We start from the raw sequence: 21,522 nt of genomic DNA on the forward strand, positions 1-21,522 counted from the left end.
TTGGATGAGGTCATGAGAGGTAAACATGGAAGATGCCATTGACTTACTGAGCTCTGGATTCCTAGGCCAAGGAATCTTAGTCTTTACTCTTTAGGAAGTGAGAAGCTCTTGGAGTATCTGACAGGGAGTTGAGGAGTCACCCTGTGTAGGATGGGATTTGGAACAAAGGAAACAGGGACAGGGTGCTCCAGAGGCTCCTGTGCCGATTCTGTGTGCGTCAGTTTATGGTGGTGCTGATGAAACAGCAGACGTGATCAAGTCTGCGTAGAATAGAAGCAAGCTGACAGAGATGCCTTGAGGTGACAGTGTACGGGGAGTGTGAGGAAAGAGCTGCAGAACGGAGTGTCTGGTGACGGGCATAGAGAAGCCACGAAGGGGGGCTTCTGGGCTGTGTGTGTACGTGTGTATGCGCACGTGTATGTGCCTGCACACATGCATGTGTGTGTGCATGCTTAAAGCCAGGGCACTTGACATGCATGTACTCTGCTACTGAACTTTAATCTCGATGAACCTGTATGCACCGAAACTCTGTAAAGTGATTCTAATATTCAACATAGGCCATTCTTTTAGGTAAATTTAATGCTTTACTGATTTTCTTTTTGCTTCTACCAGAAAGCAGGAGTTACATTTCAAATGGACAACCACTTGCCAAACCTTGTCAATCTCAATGAAGACCCACAGCTGTCGGAGATGCTGCTCTACATGGTAAAGGAAGGAGTGACCACAGTTGGAAAGCACACACCAAGCTCAAGCCATGACATCCAGTTGTCTGGAGTGCTGATTGCCGATGATCACTGGTACGTCCGGCCTCCTGCAGGGGACCACCCTTCGCTGTCAGCAGCCCTCTGGGTCTCGTTAGGGAGGCCATTGTCCTTTAAGGCATTCATTTATACTGATTCTTCTCAGTGCCTCTTCAACTCTTTTGGTTTTTTGAGACAGGGTTTCTCTGTATAGCCCTGACTGTTCTAGAGCTCACTCTGTAAACTGAGTGCTAGGATCAAATGTGTGTGCCATAACCACCCCCCAGCTCAACACTCCCTTTAAGGGAGGAAAAACACTGAATGTGTGTAACAGCAGAGGAGTTCCTCTCAGTGTAAGGCTCCGGATGCTGCTCCCTGTGGTGGACCTGATCTGCTACTTACAGGGAACGTCTTTTCTTAGAATTGTAATAGTAGACATCAGCGTAAACTATCCACCTTATATGGAAGTCTTTTTGTTTGAATTGATAGGTTAAATTTGTTTTTGTTTCATGTGAATTTGTTCACATATGTGAAATGATCTTGTGTGTATTGTTGAGATAATAGTATTTGCAAACATTTTTTGACTTTGAGTTGTATTTTTTAAATTATGGACTTCAAGAGTCTTATTTTGACTGCCGTGAAGAATCCCATTATCTGACTTTATCACGGATCATTGCAGTTTATTTTTTTGGTAGACATTTGAGTAGCTTTTACTTTCTTCCTCTCCTAATGTTCTTGTAAGCCTCACCAGTGGACTGGTTGGGTCCTCTTGGGCCGCTGGGGGAGAGACCATGGGCAAGGAAAAGGTTTCCGGTGCAGGCCTTTGCAGCAGTGAGTGTAACCAGGCAGCGGGAGGCAGGCAGGCAGGCAGGCAGTGGGTGGCAGGCAGGCAGCGGGAGGCGGGCTGGCAGTGGGTGGCATCCCACAGTCTTGTGGAACCCTTAGCTCTACAAGTGGTACAGGTCTTGTACAGTCCTAGCCCTTTGCACAGCTAGCATTGTAGCTTCTTAGCAGGCTGAGGTGTTGGGCTTCCCAGGCCCTCAATAGTGGCCACTGTGAATGTCGGCTGAGCCTCCCGACTCTATAGCTCTCTCTGAACCTCTTCCAGTGACCAGGGTCTGCTGCGTCTCTGGCTCTTTCTGGCCTTTGCCCTTCTTCAGCCTTAGCTCTCCTCTCTCTCTCTCCCCTCACCCTTCCTGCGCCAGCAGCTCTACCGAACTGTCCAGCTGCCTCTTCTTCAGAGATGTCTTCCCAGTTTTGCCATGTGGCCTGCTGACTGCTCGTGTGTTGCTGTCACTCCCAGGCTGCTATCTCTGCTGCTGTGTTCTTTGTCAGTAGCTCAGCCTAGGCTATTAAAGTAAACATGAAAAGAAGAGAAGAAGCCTTTGCTGGGCTCTAAGTGTTGACTGTCCAGAGTAGGAAACAGGAAGGAATGTCTCCCGTCTGATCAGCAAGCGTGCTGAAGAGCCTGCTTATGCATAGCCAGAAGGGGGTGTTGCAGCAATCACAACAGACCTGGCAAATAGTGCTTGTGTTTGCACTGGCCACAGGGCTGTTTCTGTAGCACCAGTCGGCTCTGCTAGGTCGCCAGGAGTGCTGCTTCCCTGGCTTAGATGGAAAAGATTGCTAGAGTTCCTAATACAAAGTCTTACACAACTGGTTGGAACAAGTCCTGGCTGAGGCTGCATCTTCAGGAGGGTCTTGGTTACTGTTTTATTGCGGTGGTGAAATGCCATGACCCAAGTAGCTTATAAAAGGAAGCCCTTGAGTCCAAGGAGCCGTGGCAGTCAGTGGTAGTCATCCTGTAGTTCTATCACAGTCTGTGGAGTGCCCATAATGGCTGCTGCTAACATAGGGATGTAGTCTGGCTGGTTTAGACTGGTAGTCCTCTTGTGCAAGGCAGCTGGGACACAAAGGGGAGCCCAGCAGCTGCTAATTAAAGTCAAATGGCTAGCAGATCCCTAGCATCTTTGCTTATTTACAGGAGGACGAAGTCAGAAGTGCTAAGGACTTAACTCGTCATTTATACCAGTAGTGAATCTTATCAGGGCTTTGATGCACTTCACACCTTTCTAGGCTCTCAGGAACAGGGCTTGCCCTTGGAGCTCTTCCAGGATGCTGCATCTGCTCCTATCAGTTGCTGGATGAAGTATCTCTGGTTTCTTTGATGACAATTCTGCTAGGCTCCAGTCCCACAACCCTCTGCAGGCAGGACAGTCTCTAGGTTAAAGGTTTTGTGGTTGTGTTGGTGTCCACTTGAGGCCTTGCTTGCTTACAGAAGATGGCTGGTTCTGGCTCTGTGTTCCCCATTACTAGGAGTCTTTGCTAGGGCTACTCTCGTAGATTCCATGCAGTTTCCATTGCAGTAGCTTTCCATCTCACCCCTGTAAAGCCTCAATTCCAGTTCTCCCCCCACCACCTGATCTCTCCTGTTCCCAAGCCCATCTACCCCAGACCACCTGCAAAATCTACTTCCCTTTCCCAGGGAGATACTTTCATCCCCCCTTAAGCCCTCCTTGTTCCTTAGCCTCTCTGGGTGTGTGGACTGTAGCATGATTGTCTTTTACTTTCAGCTAATATCCACTTCTAAGTGAGGACACACCATGTTTGTCTTTCAGGTCTGGGTTACCTCACTAAGGATGATATTTTCTAGTTCCATCCATTTGCCTGCAGATTTCATGATGTCATTGTTTTTAACAGCTGAGCAGTATTCCATTGTGTAAATGTACCATATTTTCTTTATCCATTCTTTGGCTGATGGACATCTAGGTTGTTTCCAGTTTCTGGCTATTAGAACAAAGCTGCTGTGAACACAGTTGAGCAAGTGTCCTTGTAATGGTTGAACCATCCTTTGGGTATTTGCCCAGGAGTGGTATAGAAGGGTCCTGAGGTAGATCGATTCCCAATTTTCTGAGAAACTGCATTGTAATTGATTTCCAAGGTGACTGTACAAATTCAAGTTTACATTCCCCTCCAGCAATAGAGGAATGAATGTTCCCCTTGCTCCGCATCCTCACCAGCATGAACTGTCACTGTGGTTTTGATCTTAGCCATTCTGACAGGTATAAGGTAGAATAGTAAAGTTTGTTTGACTTGCATTTCCCTGGTGGCTAAGGATGTTGAACATTTCTTTAAGTTTTTCTCAGCCATTTGAGATTCCTCTGTTTATTTTAGTACCTAGGATTAGTTTTTCCTTTATATGATTGTTAGTTTTGTGTTTTGTTTAAGAAAGAATGTTTTATCTAGACCCGATGGCACAGACCTATACCAGGAGACTGGGACAGAAAAATTGCAAGTTCAAGGCCAGACTGGGCTTCAGAATGGGTTCAAGGCCAACCTGAGCACTTAGTGAGACTCTGTCTCTAAAGAAACAGGAAACAAAAGGACTGAGGGTATAAGCCACTGATTGAATTCTTGCACAATGCTGGTTGTGGACTTGTGACAACAGAGTGCACAGATGTGGGAGAGCAGGATGATAAGGGAAATCGTTTAAATCTATGTGGTTAACACAGTCTTCTGGTAGGAGACACATCACCCAGCAGTGAACCATTTTGCTCAGATACATTGGGGTGCTTTAATTGAGCTATTATTCTCTAATTACAAATCTCGGAGCCTAATCAATGCTAAAGGCCTAGAGTTAGGGCTTGGCTTTTGCTGAAGTTTTCTGTATCTGTCTAGGTAGCCTTTGAAGTTTCCTATTTTCTGAATAAGTCTCCTCTGCATGTGTGGTGTTTGTAAGCGATTCTTCAGCTCCCCACTGCAAGGTCTGTTAGTTAGATGGCTAAGGCTACACTTTGTCTCCCTGCTTCATCCTGTGGAATGCCTCGCCTTTCCATTAGGAAAGCCCATTTATAGGACAAGCGATGCAATCAGTTACAAAAGCAGAAACTTAGAAAAATAAAAGCACATAAAAACACTCTCTTGGAGGAACCCATTGTCAGTATTTGATTGTTTTTTCCTTGAACTTTTTTTTCTTTGTATTTTTTTTTCATTTTCAGGAAACATTTGTTTTAGCATTTTGATTTGTTTTTCCAGGAGTTAATAAAAAATATAATGAAAACTTCCTCCACACCAGCAGTTACAATTGCTGGATGTGCCAGTGGTTTTTTATTGTCGTTGTTGCTGTTCATCAAACGTCAAAGTATTTTTGGGGGAAAAATATAATAATTTAAAATTATTGTTGCTATAAATTGGTATGAACTTACTACCAGAGGGATAATCTAAGCAGACTTATTCCTCTTACTTGTTCTTACTTTTAAAGTGCCCCACCATTATAGCAATGTACTTTTTATTCCAACAGTACTATCAGAAATTTTGGAGGAACAGTGAGTATTGTCCCAGCTGGAGAAGCAAAGACATATGTAAACGGGACGCACATCTCGGAGCCCACAGTGTTACATCATGTAAGTCGGCAGGAGCTGTTAGGTGCCAGCGTGTCATCTGTGTTTGTCATCTCTTTTCTCCCCCAAGTCACTGACCTGAATTGAGAACTTTCCCATTTCAAAATTTCTATTAACTCATTAGTAGCCTTCCTTTGTTCAAAGAGACATTGTAATGGTATGAACCAGGAACTAGGCTCACTACTTTGTGTCCTGGAAGACTTGGGCTTAGGAATCAAGCCACGAGAGGCTGAAATCCTCACTCTGTCCATCCCCTGCACTGACACCTTTGTCAAGCTACTTAACTAGATGATGGGACCGTCCCACCTGGTTAGGACACTTTCAGAGGGCTGCTAACAGGTATCCCAGGAGAACCGGCATAAACTGTTGCAGTCAAACCAGAATAATGATCATTTTCTATGAATTCTGCTTTTCAAGGGTAGAGGAGAATTAATCTAAAAATAATTCACATGCAGTTCTTATACCATTGCTTGCAAAGAGTGGTATTCAGTGAGCGGCTGCTTTGTTAATAAAGTCTGGGTCTTACTTTCCTCTTGCCCAACAGTGAAATAGTATGCTGCTCATAAGCTGTTGTGAGTTGTAAATGAGACTTTTATTGTACATACACAAACATACGTGCACATGTGAATTACTCAGCAGCGTTTGGCATGTGGAAAATACTAAACAGATGTGACAGCTGCTATGATTTAATGTCTATCCTCAATAATACTGTGTCATCGTAAACTGTGGAGTTAGAGGAATAAGAGGGAGAATAAAGCACTTAAAGCTATGGGCTGGAGAGATGGCTCAGCGGTTAGAGCATTGGTTGCTCTTCTAGAGGTCCTGAGTTCAATTCTCAGCAACCACATGGTGGCTCACAACCGTCTGTAATGGGATCCAATTCCCTCTTCCAGTGTGCATGAAAACAGAGCACTCATACGTAAAATAAATAAATCTTAAAAAAAAAACAAAAAACTATCTCTCATAGGAAACCATTGTCAGTATTTATTGTTTTCGCCTCAAATTTTTAAATGTTTTTTTTCTTTTTAAGCAAAGTTTGTCGGTTTGTTTGTTTGTTTTTGTTTTTTTTTTCAGTTAGACTTGCCTCAAATCTTACACATTTTTTTTTTGTATGTGTGTGTGTTTTAGGGTGATCGGGTGGTTCTTGGTGGAGATCATTATTTTAGATTTAATCATCCAGTTGAAGTCCAGAAAGGAAAAAAACTGTCAAGTAGAAATAATCTCACAACAAGCGAAGGCCCAAAAGATTTTGAGTTTGCCAAAAATGAGTTACTTACAGCACAGAGGTCTCGGTAAGTGTCACCACTGACTAATGTGTACGTGTGAGCAAAAGCGTGCACCAAAATGAACCATTTCAGAGGCTAGCCCTTCGCCTCACCAGGACACGACCCCCGTTCAGAGACCCTGAACTGCTGAATAAACAAGAGGACAGATGCTTCGGCAGACCTCTATGTATATAGCGTGTAGAAGACTAGTTTGGGATGCCATCTCAAAAAAAGGCTCTAGTGTGTCTTAAAATGGAATTAGAGCACTGTTAGCATAACAGAAAATACCCTATTCTGGTTCACTGTGTTACCTATAATATTTACTAAAATGCTTTCTGTGATACATTTTCTTTACCTGCTTTATATTAATTTGAAATCAGGCATCTGCAGTAATGACTAAACTAGGAATAATCCTATTTTCATCCTGTTCTTTTTTTTTTTTTTTTTGGTATGGGCAAAATGTATTCAAAACCAGTGAAAAATCCAAAAATGCTATAGATAAAATACCAAAAATTAAGTTTTAAGATTTAAAATTATCTTAATTATCTGTTTGAAAAGTATTCTTGCTTCTTTGTAGGCTTGAGGCAGAAATTAAAGATGCGCAGCTGAAGGCGAAGGAAGAAATGATGCAAGGAATTCAGATCGCAAAGGAGATGGCCCAGCAAGAACTTTCTTCCCAAAAAGCTGTGTATGAGCGCAAAATCCAGGCCCTAGAGGCGGAGCTGGTGAGGGCGCTCCCAATCTTTTCTCGGAGGGCTTCTCAGACTAGTGGGGAACTGAGCAGCAGCCTCCCAGAGGGAGCTTGGCTGGTCTAGTGCTTACTAACATTTGTGCACCCCTGGGTGTGGTCTATAAACGGGGCGTGGTGATGCACACTCCAGCAATTGAGTGGCAGAGGCAGAAGGATCGAGGGTTCAGGCACATCTTCATTTAAGTTCAAGGCTAGCCTGGGATACATGAGACAAGACACTATCCAAAAGAAAGAAAAACCTTAGAATGGAGCTGGACAAGTGTTTGCTATTAAGGTTAGAGCCACAGGTAACAAGTTAATAGTAGCTCTTGACTGCTAGGAGAAGAAAATAGACTCCTTTCTGCCAGCAAAGGGCTTGTGGCTCCTCATGGGGCTTCAGTGGTAAACCTTTGGCCCCAGAAACCCATTTTAGAGGACATACTTGCAGAAGCTGGACCCGTGACGTTCATGTGTGGTTGGATCATGTAAACTGCATGAGTGTGGTTTGTTCCACAGCTTTGCCATGTCCTTGTTCATTCATTACAAGGGGAACGTTTACACCCTAGGGCCACCATCTTGAAAAATGTCTTTGCATTTTTGCCTGAGTTAATTCTCATTAACTGTTAATAAATTTATAAAGAGGGAAGAGTCTCAAAGGAAGAGATTGGAGGAATTAAATAACCAAAAAGCTAGTCACAAGATTGAGGAGTTGGAAAGGGCGAAGCAGCATCTTGAACAGGAAGTGTACGTGAACAAAAGGCGACTGGAGATGGAGACCCTGGCCACAAAGCAGGTGAGTCCGAGTCTGAGCCCGCACCTTGTGAGGGGAGCAGCCTTCGATGAGAGAGCCGCAAGGTCTCTAGGTGGGAATGTCTCCCTCTGCTGCCCGCAAGCCCCTGTCCTCCTGCTGCTCCTGCACCAGCCCACAGCCCGCAGTCACATAGCCCTCTTCTTAGCTCCATTCTAGTTTTTTCTTTTTTCGTGTCTACAACTGCCTGTCATTGATCATACTGAATAATATACATAAAGAGCTAGAATCAAGACCCAAAGTGCATTAGGAAGAAAAGCAAAGCCATTACATCTGGTCATATCCTGATAGAGAGGCGGTTTCCTAGGGCTCGGGGTAGAGCATTTGATACATACGTCTTTCATCTCAATGAGGATGAAGGCCATTTTCTGGGGCCAATGTGAAATGGCCAAGGTTTACAAAACTGAACGATAAGACCAGAGCATTAGTGTGTTAACAACATCTTCAGCTACTTTACTTTACATGGGTACCGGGAGCCACGCCCAGGTCCACAGGAAGAGCAGCCAGTGCTTGTAACTGCTAAGACATCACTCCAGCTCCACATTGGTGGTTCTTGGAGTGTGTTCTTCTAGAAACCTGTTAGAAGTACAAATTCTGGAGCTGAAGAGATGGTCTGGAACACATGTGTAGACCAAGCTAATCTTGAACCTGTGGAGATTTGTTGGTTTCTACCTTTCCCCTCACGCGCCCACCCCGTGTTGGTTTAAAGGTGTGCAGTGCCCTCTTGTTCCTTGACTCTTGACCTGAAGGGTTGTCTCAGGCAGTAGCCTCATTTTCTCTCTCTCTCTTTTCCTCTTCCAAGTCTGTGGGGTAAAGAAGAGCAGGGCTGAGGCTGGGGTGGAAGAAAACTCTCCCCGTGACTCGAAGCCTGATGGTATACCGGGCTGTGAGCACGCTGTGTGTGAACACACTGCCTATTAACTTGGGCGGAGCCATCAGGAGCTCAGCAGACCACTGAAACCCTGGGCAACCCTTTTTAGCGCCTGTCTTTTACCTTGAGTCAGCAAATGTCCTAATTCCTGCCCTTCTTGAGCTGTGCCTCACACCCCTTTTTACCCCTGCAGATTCTTTACTTACTAGCCAGTGAAATGGCTCAGCAGGTAAAGAACTTGCCTCACAAGCCCCATGACCTGAGTTGGAGCCCTGAAACCCACAAAAAGGAGGGAGAGCGCCTGCTCTACATGGTTGTCCTTCAGCCTCCACCCCAGCCCCACACACAATCACACAGACATGATGATAATAATACATAAACTCTCAGAATCATAATGGTCTTATAAAGAAAATCATTATGAAAGTTTATAAGGCAGTTTTTTTTTAAACTTTTGTGTTTGGGCTGTAGAGGTGGCTCAGCAGTTAAGAGCACTGACTGTTCTTCCAGGGGTCCTGAGTTCAGTTCCCAGCAACCACACGGTGGCTCACAACCATCTATAATGGGATCCGATGCCCTCCTCTGCTCTATCTAAAGACAGTGACAATGTACTCGCGTACACAAAATAAATAAGTCTTGGCACATACACAAAATAAATAAATCTTGGCTGGGAGTAGTGGCGCACTAATCCCAGCACTTGGGAGGCAGAGGCAGGCAGATTTTGGAGTTCGAGGCCAGCCTGGTCTACAAAGTAAGTTCCAGGACAGCCAGGGCTACAAATAAACCCTGTCTCGAAAAACCAAAAATAAATAAATAAATCTTTTAAAAAATAACTTGTGTTTAATAAAATATGTTAACCATGTGTTCTTAATGAAATGAGTACGATAAGATGAAATGTCATTATAGCATTACAGTGATCAAGTTTTTTTTGGGGGGGTGGTATGCATGTGCCTGTACTCATATACATTCATGGTATGCCTGCCCACGTGGACAGCTGTGTGGAGGCCGGAGGTCGGCATCAGAAGTCTTCCTCAGTCTCTGCTCTACCTTCCGTATTGAGACGGGATGGTTCACTGAGCCTGGGAGCTGCTGTTCTTGGCAGGACGAGCTAGCCAGTGAGCTCTAGCCATCTGTTGCCGCCTTCCCATGGTGCTCGGCTTACAGCTGCTATAACCCTGATTCCAAAATGTCTATGCGGATGCTGGGGATACAAGCACAGTCCTCATACTGTGCAGCAAGTACTCGGCCCGCTGAGCTGTCTGCCCAGCCTCTACTAGTCTCTTTTTTTAAAAAACACTTTTTGTGCGTATACCTCGTGGTGTATATGTGGAAGTCACTGAACAACTTTGGGGACTGATTCTTTCCACCCTGTGAGTCCCAGGGATCGAACTCAGGTCATCACGTGTTGGTGGCGAGTGACATTTTGCTGGCTGGATTAATCTGCTTTAAAAAGGGTCGTCTTATGTATATGTTAGGTAAATAACATGATGTTATAAGGTGTATATAAACAGCAAATGGCTAGTATGGTGAAGACAACAAACATACTCAGCCTCTCTGATTATATAAATTCTCTTTCTCCATCTCCCCATGCTGGTCTATACAAATACATATCCATTAGGCCTTAGAAGACCATAGAATCCGACATGCAAGGATCTTAGAAGCTTTAGAAATTGAAAAGCAAAAGATCGCTGAAGAAGTACAAATGCTTCAGGAGAATCGGGGAAACAGGGATAAAACTTTCACCAGTGAGTATGTACTGAGGGTAACATATACTTTCCTAACGCTCTTCATCTTATCTTAGCTGCCTTTACATATATAAAATGCTTGGCTGGGGATGTAATGTAGTAAAAAGGTGTTTGTCTGGCATGCAGAAAGCCCTGGGTTTAATCCCCAGTGCCAAGTAAATACATATGTTAAGTAAGTAGAGACACAAATAAAGCTTTGTTCTAGATGCTGGGTTTTTGTGTGTCAGTATATTTATATGAATGGTTTTTAATGCTCAGTCTTTAGAATAGTTGTATTGGTCCTACAGACTGCATGTTTGTGTTTCCCCCACCCCCAAATTTATTTATTGAAATTGTAGCCTGAAATGAGTTGATATTCTATTTCTATGAAAGATGCCGTTGGAATTTTGATAAAGATCACACTGACTCTGTACATTGCCTTAGCCAGTTCTTTTACGGTTTATTCTTCTAATGCATGAACACTATGTCTTTCTATTTATTTATGTCCAGTTTCTGTCATCAAAGTTGGTTTGTATTTCACTATTCAGGTGTTTTATTTCTGTGGTGAGATGTATCCTTCTGTATCCCATTGCTTTCTGGGGGAGTGGGGGCAGAGAGAGAGAAAAAGAGGGGGGAGAGGGAGAGAGAGGGGGAGAGGGAGGGGGAGAGAGAGAGGGAGGGGGAGAGAGAGGGAGGGGGAGAGAGAGAGGGAGGGGGAGAGAGAGAAGAGAAAGGAGAGAGAGAGGAGAAAAAGGAGAGAGAGAGAGAGAGAAAGGAGAGAAAGAACACAGGAGCAAGTTTGGATAGGACTGGGGCTGTGCATTCCAGGCAAGCACTTCCCTACTGAGCTACACCCACAGCTCTGGTCCTCCTGTTTTAATACACTGTTTTCAGAGTACAGAGACACAATCATTATTTTTTTCTCTCTTGCACCTGTTTTGGTGGACTCTTTAGCTGCCCATCTCATCTACACACAGAAAATTTTCTTCCTTTTTAATTTGGATTCCATTTCTTCCCTGTGTCAATGTCTCTGGCTGGGACCTGAGACTCATAATTCTTTGTTGGACTTGACAAGAGTGGCCTCCTTACCTTGTTCCTGGTATTTTTTTGGGCGGGGGGGGGTTTCTTTTTTTTTTTTGGTTTTTCAAGACAGGGTTTCTCTGTAGCCCTGGCTGTCCTGGAACTCACTTTGTAGACCAGGCTGGCCTCGAACTCAGAAATCCGCCTGCCTCTGCCTCCCAAGTGCTGGTATTAAAGCCGTGAGCCACCACGCCCAGCTGTTCCTGGTCTTTAAGAGACAACTTTCATCGCCATTGAAGACTACTGGTGAAGATTACCCATGGGATAACACATGGCTTTTTGTATGACATAACATAGAGAAAATATTTATGATAACACCTCAGACTTAGGGTGGGGAGCTGTAACTCAGTGGGAGGAAACTGCCCAGCATTTGAAAAGCTAAGTGAAATCCTAACTTTACAGATGGAAAATGGAACTGCTAAATCACTCTCCTTTTACTGTGGTTATTTATTTAGCAAAGTAAGTGTGTGTGTGTGTGTGTGTGTGTGTGTGTGTGTGTGTGTGTGTGTGTTAAGCCAAGGCCACATGTGAAACAGGTGTTTCTCTGTGGACCCATATCTCTAGACACCCTTCTTAATTTTTGTATTTGTCTAGAAAATTTAAAAGGGGTATAATTTTTAATAAATTAACCTATAATGTATATTACCTGATGATTTAGAAAAATTAGATAGTGAAGAAAAATAATTTGGGGCTGGTAAGATCACCCAGCCTGTAGAAGCACTTGCTGCCAAGGTCAATGACCTAAGTTGGATCCCAGGACCCACATAGTACAAAGAGAACTGATTCCCACAGCTCGTCCTCTAAGCTGTAAATGCATGTCATGGCACTTTCATGCCCCACTAAGTAAATAAAGCATTTTAAAATGAATATTAAAAATTGATATTCATGTTAATATCAATTAATTTAATATTTAAATATTAAATTAAGAACCTCCTTTAGACATATTAGAGGAAAGGGTGAGAGGTGTTCCTCTCTTCCAGTATCCTTTTTCTGTTTTGTTCCATTCCACTACTTATAAGACAACTCACTTTATGTAAAGTCTAGCTTGACTTTTAAGAATTAAAAAAAAAACAATTACTCATACATTGCCCTTCTCTTGTGATGCACGATTAAAACATTTGTTTAATGTCATTTTTAAATTTTTAACATTATTTTACTTTTTATGTGTATGGGTGTTCTGCCTACATGTGTATCTGCACCCTGTGCAATGCTTGGTACCCACAGAGGCCAGAAGAGGGCGTTAGAGATCCAGAGTTATAGATGGTTATGAGCTAACGTGTGGATGCTGGGAATCAAACCTGTGTCCTCAGAAAGAGCAGCTGATGCTCTCGGCTGCTGAGCCATCTCTCCAGCCCCTAATGTCTGTAGTATGGGATTATTCTAACTGCGATGAGTGCTGTGGTCAGACATGCATTTTGGCTCTAATCTGTGTGGTTTTTGTTAGTTCAGCCAAACTGGAACTCCATGAAACTCTCCACGATGATTCAGGAAGCCAATGCCATCAGTGACAAATTTAAAAAGTGCTATATTTTTGGCAGGTGAGTAGCTTTTACATTTATTGACCTATACGTTATTTTTTTTTTTTTAATTCAAGTTGCTCTGAAGTCTATGTAGTAGTCTCTTTCTAGGAAAGCACAGATATCAGAATCCCTGGTAACAGGCTTTAAGATTCCATGTGTAAGAGTCTACTGGGCTTCCTTTTGAGTTGAAATCTTGTTTTTCAGCATTCCATGTTATTCCATGTTCATTTTATGTTGGTGGGACTAGGGGTTGAATCCACGGCCTCACGTCTGCTCTGCATGTGCTGTGTCACCAAGCCACACCACCCAATCCACACCTCGATTTTAAAAAATCATTTTGCTATGCTGTATGTGTGTGTGCCCCTGCTTGTGGTTATATGCACCGTGTGCACACAGTAGCCGTTGGAGGCCAGAAGAGGGCGCCAGGGCCCCTTGAACTGGAGTTACAGGTGCTTGTGAGCCAGACAGTATGGATGCTTGAAACCAAACCCAAGTCCTCTGGAAGAGCAGACCGTGCTCTTTGCCAGTAAGAGCCCTGTGGGGTGTTCATTTGTTTTAGGTTTAAGCATTTTTTTCTTTCTCTCCAGACATGATGCATCAGACAAAGGCCGTTCTGATACCTCTGTTCGAGTTCGTAACCTCCAGCTTGGGATCTCAACTTTCTGGAGCCTGGAAAAGTTTGAATCTAAACTTGCAGCAATGAAAGAGCTTTATGAGGTTTGTGATATTAAAATCTGTAAAATTAAAAAGCAAAACAAATTTGTATGTGTGGTTTGCCTGCATGAATGTCTGTTGTCTATGTGCACAACATGTGTACCTCGTACCCTCAGAGGCCAGAAAAGGGTGTCAGATCCCCTGGAATGGAGTTCCAAAGGGTTGTGAGCCAACATGTGGGCCCTGGACATTGAATCCATATCCTCTGGAAGAAACTCTTACAAATGCAGCTGGGTATGGTCATGCATGCCTATGATCACAGCACTTGAGATGCAGAGACAGAAAGATGGAGAGTTCGAGGCCCATCTCAATTACTAGTGAATCTGAGGCCAAACTGGTGTGTATGAAACCCTGTCAAGCTCTCTGCTCCTCCCAAAAGAAAACAAAATATAGAAGTGACATATTCCTGTTAAATAAGAGGACGTCCATCAGCTACTGAGATCTCGGCACCAATGGCTGGGTGAATCCCTTTTCCTTGTGCATGTCAGTGGAGTCTCACTGGTTTGCTTCAACATAGTTCTAGTATGACAGCCATTCAGAGCTGAGTCTGTTGTTGTAACTGTGTGCTCTGCCAGCTTTGCCTTTAAGCTTCAGGGGAGATAGCCCGATGTTTGGCATTATCTCCTTGTGCCTGAGTAATGTATGCTGTTACTTATTTTCCCAGTATTGTCTTCTGGGTGTGTCTAATTGTGACTTTCCTTGATCACAATTAAAACCATCTCTTTGTTATTTTTAACATCTGTTTTCTTGCCTTATATTTTCAAAAAACAGTAACAAAATATGGGGGTTTTGTTTGCTGTTCATGGTTGCTTACTTTAAATATTGCCACAAAGTAATGTTAGAAATTTGCTTGGCTTTTCTTTTAGTAACTAGTGAAGCCAAGGTTTTACTTTGCTTCTTTGTGGTAAAGTATCCTTTGACTTCTTTTAGTTTTCCCAGACAGGACCTCTTTGGGTCCTGCTGGCTGGCCTCAGACTCACAGACTCACCTGCCTCTGCCTCTGCCTCTGCTGGGCTGGGGTTGAAGGTATACACCACCAGCCTGACTGCAGTTTCTGTTAAGTGGTCTATGTATTTTATTAATAAGTTTTTTATTCTGATTGCTCATTTTAGTACTAATCTTTTTCCTGGTGCTGTGTGGCATGTGGTGTGTGTGTGTGTGTGTGTGTGATTGCACATACATGAAGCTGTGTGAGTGGAAACTAGACTTCCTTGATCACTCTCCAGCTTATTTTGGGGAATAGAGTCTGTCACTGAGCTTGGAGCTCATCAGTTTGGCTAAGGTGGTTGACTGCTAAGTCCCAGGAATCTGCCTGTCTTCTCCTGTGCTGGGAATGCAGACATGCACCCATGTACCCAGTGCTGACTACACAGATTCAGGTTCTAATGCTTGGTTAGCAAGCATCTAACCGACTGAGCCCATTTCCCTAGTTCTATGTGACCCTTTTATTGGTTTTATTCTGTTTTGAGATAGAATCTCATACAGCACAGATTGGGCTTAGACTTCTTATATGGCTAAAGATGACCTCAAACTCCTGATCCCCCTACCTGTTGGGTTTAGAAGGCTCTGAAACTACATCATGATATTTTTATCTTTGTATATATTTTTTATTTGTGTTTACATCTATTTTTGCTCAGAGTTTACTGTTAAGTCCTTTACATTTTTATTTTAAGATTTATATCTTTGAATCAAATAAAAATTGAGGCTGAAGAAATGTCTCTGTGGCTAAAAACTCATATTCTTGCAAAGGACCCCAAGTTCTCTTCTCACCAACCACATCTGGCGGTTCATAGCCGCCTGTAACTCCAGCTCCAGAGGGGTCCAAAGCCCTGGCCTCCATGGCTAACTGCACTACTTGCCCACACACAAGCAAGCATACAGGCATAAGTAAACATTTTGAGACAAGGTCTTTCTAGGTAGCCCTAGCTGTCCTGAAATCCAGATCCTCCTGCTAAGATTAAAGCTGTGAGCCACTACACAGGACTTTTTTTTTTTTTTAAGATTTATTTGTTTCATTTATGTGAGTGAGTACACTGTAGCTGTCTTCAGACACACCAGAAGAAGGCATCAGATCCCATTGCAGATGGTTGTGAGCCACCATGTGATTGCTGGGAATTGAACTCAGGATCTCTGAAGAGTAGACAATGCTCTTAACCACTGAGCCATCTCTCCAGCCCTTGGTTTTTTTTTTCTTAAGGAAAATTTATATGGAGTTTTTAAAGGATATAAACTTAAAGTTATTTTCTTATTTATCCCAAAAGTAATTGTAACATGTATTAAATGGTAGTATTAAGATTTTTCAAATATCCCGTATTCAAATTATGTGACTGCTAGAATTATATTCTATAATACTAATATAATGCTCAAAATATTAATGAAAATATGTGTTAAAGCCTAGAGGGTATTGTCCTAGCTTTAATCTGTGGATTATTTCATCAAAAGTGAAGATCATTAGCTCAATCTAGATTATAAGACAAAGGAAAGCAAGTGAAGTGATCCTCGTGAGGAAAAAGGAGTCACTAATGAATTAGATCGTGGAGACCTGAGACATGTGGTCCTAAGAAGATGGCGTCTGTTGTAACGTTAGCACTCGGGAACCCAAGGAGTTTGAGCTTATCCATGGCCATATGCAAGGCTAACCTAAGCTACATGAGATGCTGTCTCAAAAAATATAAAAGGAAAATGGTATCCAAATTGATAATCAAGCTGGGCAGTGGTAGTGCACACCTTTAATTTCTGCACTCAGGAGGCAGAGGCAGGGGAAATCTCTGCGAGTTCGGGCCAGCCTGGTTTATAGAGTAAGTGCTAGGGCAGCCAGGGCTAAACTGAGAAACCCTGTCTCGAAAAATAAATAAACAAAACAAAACCAAAAAACCAAGCTTGAGTAAGCAATTATGTCATCGATACAGTGTTATGCTACTTCTGTGTTTGTTTACTTGTTCTTATCCATGTGTGTATAAGGCAGGCAGAGACAGACACACAGAGGCTGAGTGTGCAGGTCAGAGGACAGCTTCGGGGCACACAGAGGCTGAGTGTGCAGGTCAGAGGACAGCTTCGGGGCACACAGAGGCTGAGTGTGCAGGTCAGAGGACAGCTTCGGGGCACACAGGCTGAGTGTGCAGGTCAGAGGACGGCTTCGGGGAGTCGATTCTCCCTCTTCTCCCTTTCTGCCGTGTGGGTCCTGGAACTTTGGAGCAAGTGCCAAACCTGCTGAGCCGCCCTGATGTCCCTGTTGGTCTCTGTGCTTGCATTCTTAGGTTAGCTTTCAAAATCATGTGTTAACTAAAACATTAATTAATGAAATATAATTAATGAAAAATTAATATTTCATTGCAGCACTTTCACACATGTACCTGTACCTGGCTCTCAGTCTCATCTCTCGGTTCTGTTCCTGGGCTCCCTGTGGCTTCCCTCATCTATGTTGTTCCATCCCCTTCCCTTCCCCCCTCATGATCCCCTGTTCTACACATGTAAACACACACACTACATAATTGCAGATCCATATACAAGAGAAAACAGTTAAACGCCATTGCCTTTCTGAATCTGATTTATTTTGTTAACATAATGATTTCCAGCCCTGTTTATTTTTCTGTTAGGATTTCAGTGTTCTTGACAGATATATAAAATTCCATTGCATACACACACACATATACACCACATTTTCTTTATACATTCATCTTTTGATGGACATCTCGGCTAGTTTCCATCTCCTGGTTATTGCGCTATTGTAAATATTCTAGCAGTAAACATGGGCATGGATGTGGGCTATATGGTATGTTGCCTTAGAGCCATTCCTGTGCTAGTTATTTGAGACTTCTCTATAGAAAGGAAAGACATTCTAGGAAAAGATAAATTATTAAAGCTGTCCTACTGGGAGGACAACCATGTAATAATGTTAAAAGTTCGTAAGTGAAGTAGATTCAAAAACAATTTAAAAAAAAAAAGAGCTTTTGCCAACTTGGGTCTGGCAGAATGGCTCCCTCCAAGAAGGGTGATATGAAGAAAGGCCATTCTGCCATCAGAGAGGTGGTGACCTAACAATACACCATGAACATTCACAAGAGCATCCATGGAGTGGGCTTCAGGAAGCGTGCTTCTTGGGCACTCAGAGAAGTCCAGAAATCTGCCATGAAGGAGGTGGGGACTCCAGATGTGCACATTGCCAGCAGGTGCAATAAAGCTGTCTGGGCCAAAGGAGAAAGGGACGTTCCGTATCACATCCGAGTGCATTTGTCCAGAAGACGTAGTGAGCATGAGGATTCGCCAAACAAGCTCTACACATGGGTACCTGACGTGCCTGTTACCACATTAAAAAATCTACAGTCAATGTGGGTGAGGACTAACCTGCTGAATGTCAAAGTTGCCGAACTGGAAAAAAAAAAAAAAAAGAAAAAAAGAAAAAAAAAAAAGAAGAAGGTAGGAAAGAGCCAGATGTGGTAGCTCCCACCTGTAACCCCAGCACTTAGGAAGCTGAGGGTCAGGTCGGGTTCAGGGCCAGCCAGTGCTGAATACAAAGGTTTGAACACATGAGGATGTGCCTCTAAAAACTAAAAGGAATGAATGGGAGGGGGTTAAAAAAACACTGGTCCTAGTCAACTTTATGAGCACGATTTCAGGGTGCCAGAGAAAAGAGAAGCCTTGTTGTGTGGGAGGTATTATAGAACCTCTCACAATTCATCCTACGATACTCAGAGTAACTTAAACAACTTAAGAACTGTGCACAGTGGCTCACACCTTTAAGCCCAGCACTTGGGAGACAGGCAAGTGGATCTGAGTCTGAGGTCTTCATAGATAGTTACAGGCCAGCCAGGGCTACACAGGAAGACTCTGCTCTCAAAAAACAAAACACACGCGCGCGCGCACACACACACACGCACACGCACACACGCACAGCCGCCACCTCCAAAAACCAACATAAAAGCTGAAAACATGACTCAGATTACAAACCAATCTTAATTTGAACACTAAAAAAAATCCTAAATGAAGCCTACCAAACCTGCTGAATGTGTTTGGTTTTTGGTTTTTTTTTTTAAAAACCAAATTTCCTGAGGACTCAGGGTTTGTTCCAGGAGAGCAAAGCATCGTCTGCTGCTGCCTGTTTAATGTGTGTGCTTTGCCGTGTGGGCGTCATGGCTCCTGGGACTGGAGCTGTAGGTGGTTGTGAGCTATCGTGTAGGTGCTGGGATCACAACCCAGGTCCTCTGCAAGAGCAGCAAGTGCTCTTAACCACGGAGCCTGCCTTCCGGCCCCAGCAAAGTGAACTTGAAGATAATCCCAAATCCTGAACGTGTGATGTCACAGCAGTGACACTGTCTCTCGCTATGGTGTGCTTGAGGGTGGTTTTCCTTTCCATCTCTGTTTCTGTTACTAATTTCTGATTTTACAGTAACAAGTATAAGTGTATTTAAAGCAGCATCGAGGGCATTTGACCATCCTTACACCACTGCACACTCTAAACCCTACTCTTGTAGCTTACTTTTTGACTCCCTGCTTTTGAGTATTTATTGAAGTTGTGTGCTTAGTCTTTACACGTGCTGTACTGTCTGAATCAAGCTCTGTAGTATCTAGGTAGACTTTTCATGAGAGTGCTTCACTATCTAATGTATAGGTTATCATCAGTATATTCAACCTAGAAGTGATTGTTGTGTGTGTGCCCGAGCCAGAGGACAGCCTCAGTGTCGGTCCTCAGACACCGGCCGCTTTTCCTCGCTGTCCTAGAGATCACTAGGCCGTGGATGCCAGAGATCCAGCAGCCCAGCACCCAAGGACTGGGGTTACAAATGTGTGCAGGCTCACCCTGCATTTTTCACATGAGTCTAGGAATCGATTCAGGCATTTTGATGGCAAGGTAAGGGATTTACTGAGCCATCTCCCCTGTCCAGGTTGTAATTTTTGAAATATTTCGTTGTTTTTATGAGACTTATTTTAATTTTCAGCATCTTGTGATTACAGTTTGCTGTTGTTGCTGTTTTGTTTAGTTTTTTTTTTTTAGGTTAGCCTTTCAAAATAGTAGTTTATAGGTTAGCCTACAAAATAATTACTCTCATAATGGTATCTGCATACATGTGTTTATTATTAGTTTTTAATTTGATCAATTATATGATATGTTAAGACTAATGGGATAAGCTGGGTGGTGGTGGCACCTATCTTTAATCCCAGCACTCAGGAAGCAGAGGCAGATGGACCTCTGAACTTGAGGCCACCCCTGTCTACAGAACGGGTTCCAGGACAGCCAGGGCTACACAGAAAAACAAAACAAAAGTCTAATCAGATAACCCCCACGACTCCCTCCCCTTCTCCTCAGTAAAAGGGAAAGCTGCCCCACCTTGGGCACCCACCCAAGGACATCCAGTCACAGCAGGGCTAAGTGCATCCTCGCCCACTGAGACCCAACCAGGCAGTCCAGCCAGGGGAAGGGGAAGGCAGGCAGTAGAGTCACAGACAGCCCCCACTCCAGTTGTTAGAGAACCCTCAAGAAGACCAAGCTGCACAAGTGCTACAAATGGGTAGGGAGCCATAGGTCCAGCCTACACATGGTCTCTGGTTGGTGGCTCAGCCTCTGTGAGCGCCATGGGCCCAGGTTAGTTGATTCAGTAGGTCTTTAGTTTTATATTTTAAAATAGTAAAATCATTTAAGATTTTCTTTACTGACTTGTAAAGCATTTTCACCCATGTTTAATGCGAAGGCTGTTTTTTTATTTTCTTTAGAGTAACGGTGGTGACAGGGATGAGGATGTCTTCTGTGACCCTGCAGATGAGTGGGAGCCCGACATTACAAGCACACCAGTTTCTTCCCTTTCTAGAAGGAGGTAAGCTGTTCATTGCTTTGCTTGTTCTGTGTATGTGTACAAGTATATCCAGATTTACATAATATAATATAATATAATATAATATAATATAATATAATATATATATATAACAAATAAAATTATCTTGAGAGATGTACTGTCATAATATGTAATAGGGCCCCAGAAATATAAATGATTTTAATGTTACTGATTAAATTACAGTGCATATAGTATTACATTGTTTACCAGTTTGCTTGCTATATAAGCAAAAATGTTCAGTATTTTATTGTACTATTTTAAGAGCAACCTAGAATAGCGCGCATATATATATATACACACACATACATATATATGGCATAGCATTGCTTTTAACATCTCAGGAATCTGACCTGTGCTATTTTATTGTAAGTTACACATGTGTAAATGCAGTCAGGTTAGTATGAGCACCACAAAAGAGTTAACCAGTGTGATACAGAACATCTGATCTGCACATGACAAATATTGTCTACTAAGTCAAAGCATAAAAGCGTCCATAGTAGGCAGATAGATGCTGTTCACGGAAAACCTAGGTCTGATTTGATCTGAGAAGCTCAGAGTACAGGAGCAAATGGTATCGAAAGGCTCTGGCCTGCAACATCTAGCTCTTTAGTTTTGTTGTTAATAAAAACAAATGCTTCTATGACGGCTACTGTCGGACATGTCCTGAGGACTCCCAGGTAAGAAAGTCTCCCCTGTCCTCACGAGTCAGGCACTGGAGAGAGAAAAGAGAACAGCATTTGCCACGTATTTGAGATGCAGAGTCTAGGACTTGGCGCCTGGTTGTGGGGTTAAGGGAGGAAAAACTCAGGGGTGTTCTGGTCTCAAGCTGGGGAAAGGAAAGCAGTG

General features: G+C 43.2%; 1 protein-coding gene across 8 annotated transcripts in view; it reads left to right on the plus strand.

Annotated features, from left to right (window-relative positions):
• Kif14 (kinesin family member 14) overlaps nt 1-21,522 on the plus strand; it is an 89,638-nt gene that overhangs the window by 23,287 nt on the left and 44,829 nt on the right. For all 8 annotated transcript variants that reach the window (XM_011248046.2, XM_011248039.2, XM_011248040.2 and 5 more), the window contains 9 exons: nt 613-797; nt 5,041-5,143; nt 6,269-6,432; nt 6,983-7,130; nt 7,776-7,928; nt 10,430-10,556; nt 13,060-13,153; nt 13,723-13,852; nt 20,558-20,658. In XM_011248046.2, the coding sequence (XP_011246348.1) occupies nt 613-797; nt 5,041-5,143; nt 6,269-6,432; nt 6,983-7,130; nt 7,776-7,928; nt 10,430-10,556; nt 13,060-13,153; nt 13,723-13,852; nt 20,558-20,658 (1,205 nt within the window). The remainder of the gene's footprint in view (nt 1-612; nt 798-5,040; nt 5,144-6,268; nt 6,433-6,982; nt 7,131-7,775; nt 7,929-10,429; nt 10,557-13,059; nt 13,154-13,722; nt 13,853-20,557; nt 20,659-21,522) is intronic.

Source organism: Mus musculus, chromosome 1 (assembly GCF_000001635.26).
Source record: "Mus musculus strain C57BL/6J chromosome 1, GRCm38.p6 C57BL/6J".
NCBI classification, from domain to species: Eukaryota; Metazoa; Chordata; class Mammalia; order Rodentia; family Muridae; genus Mus; species Mus musculus.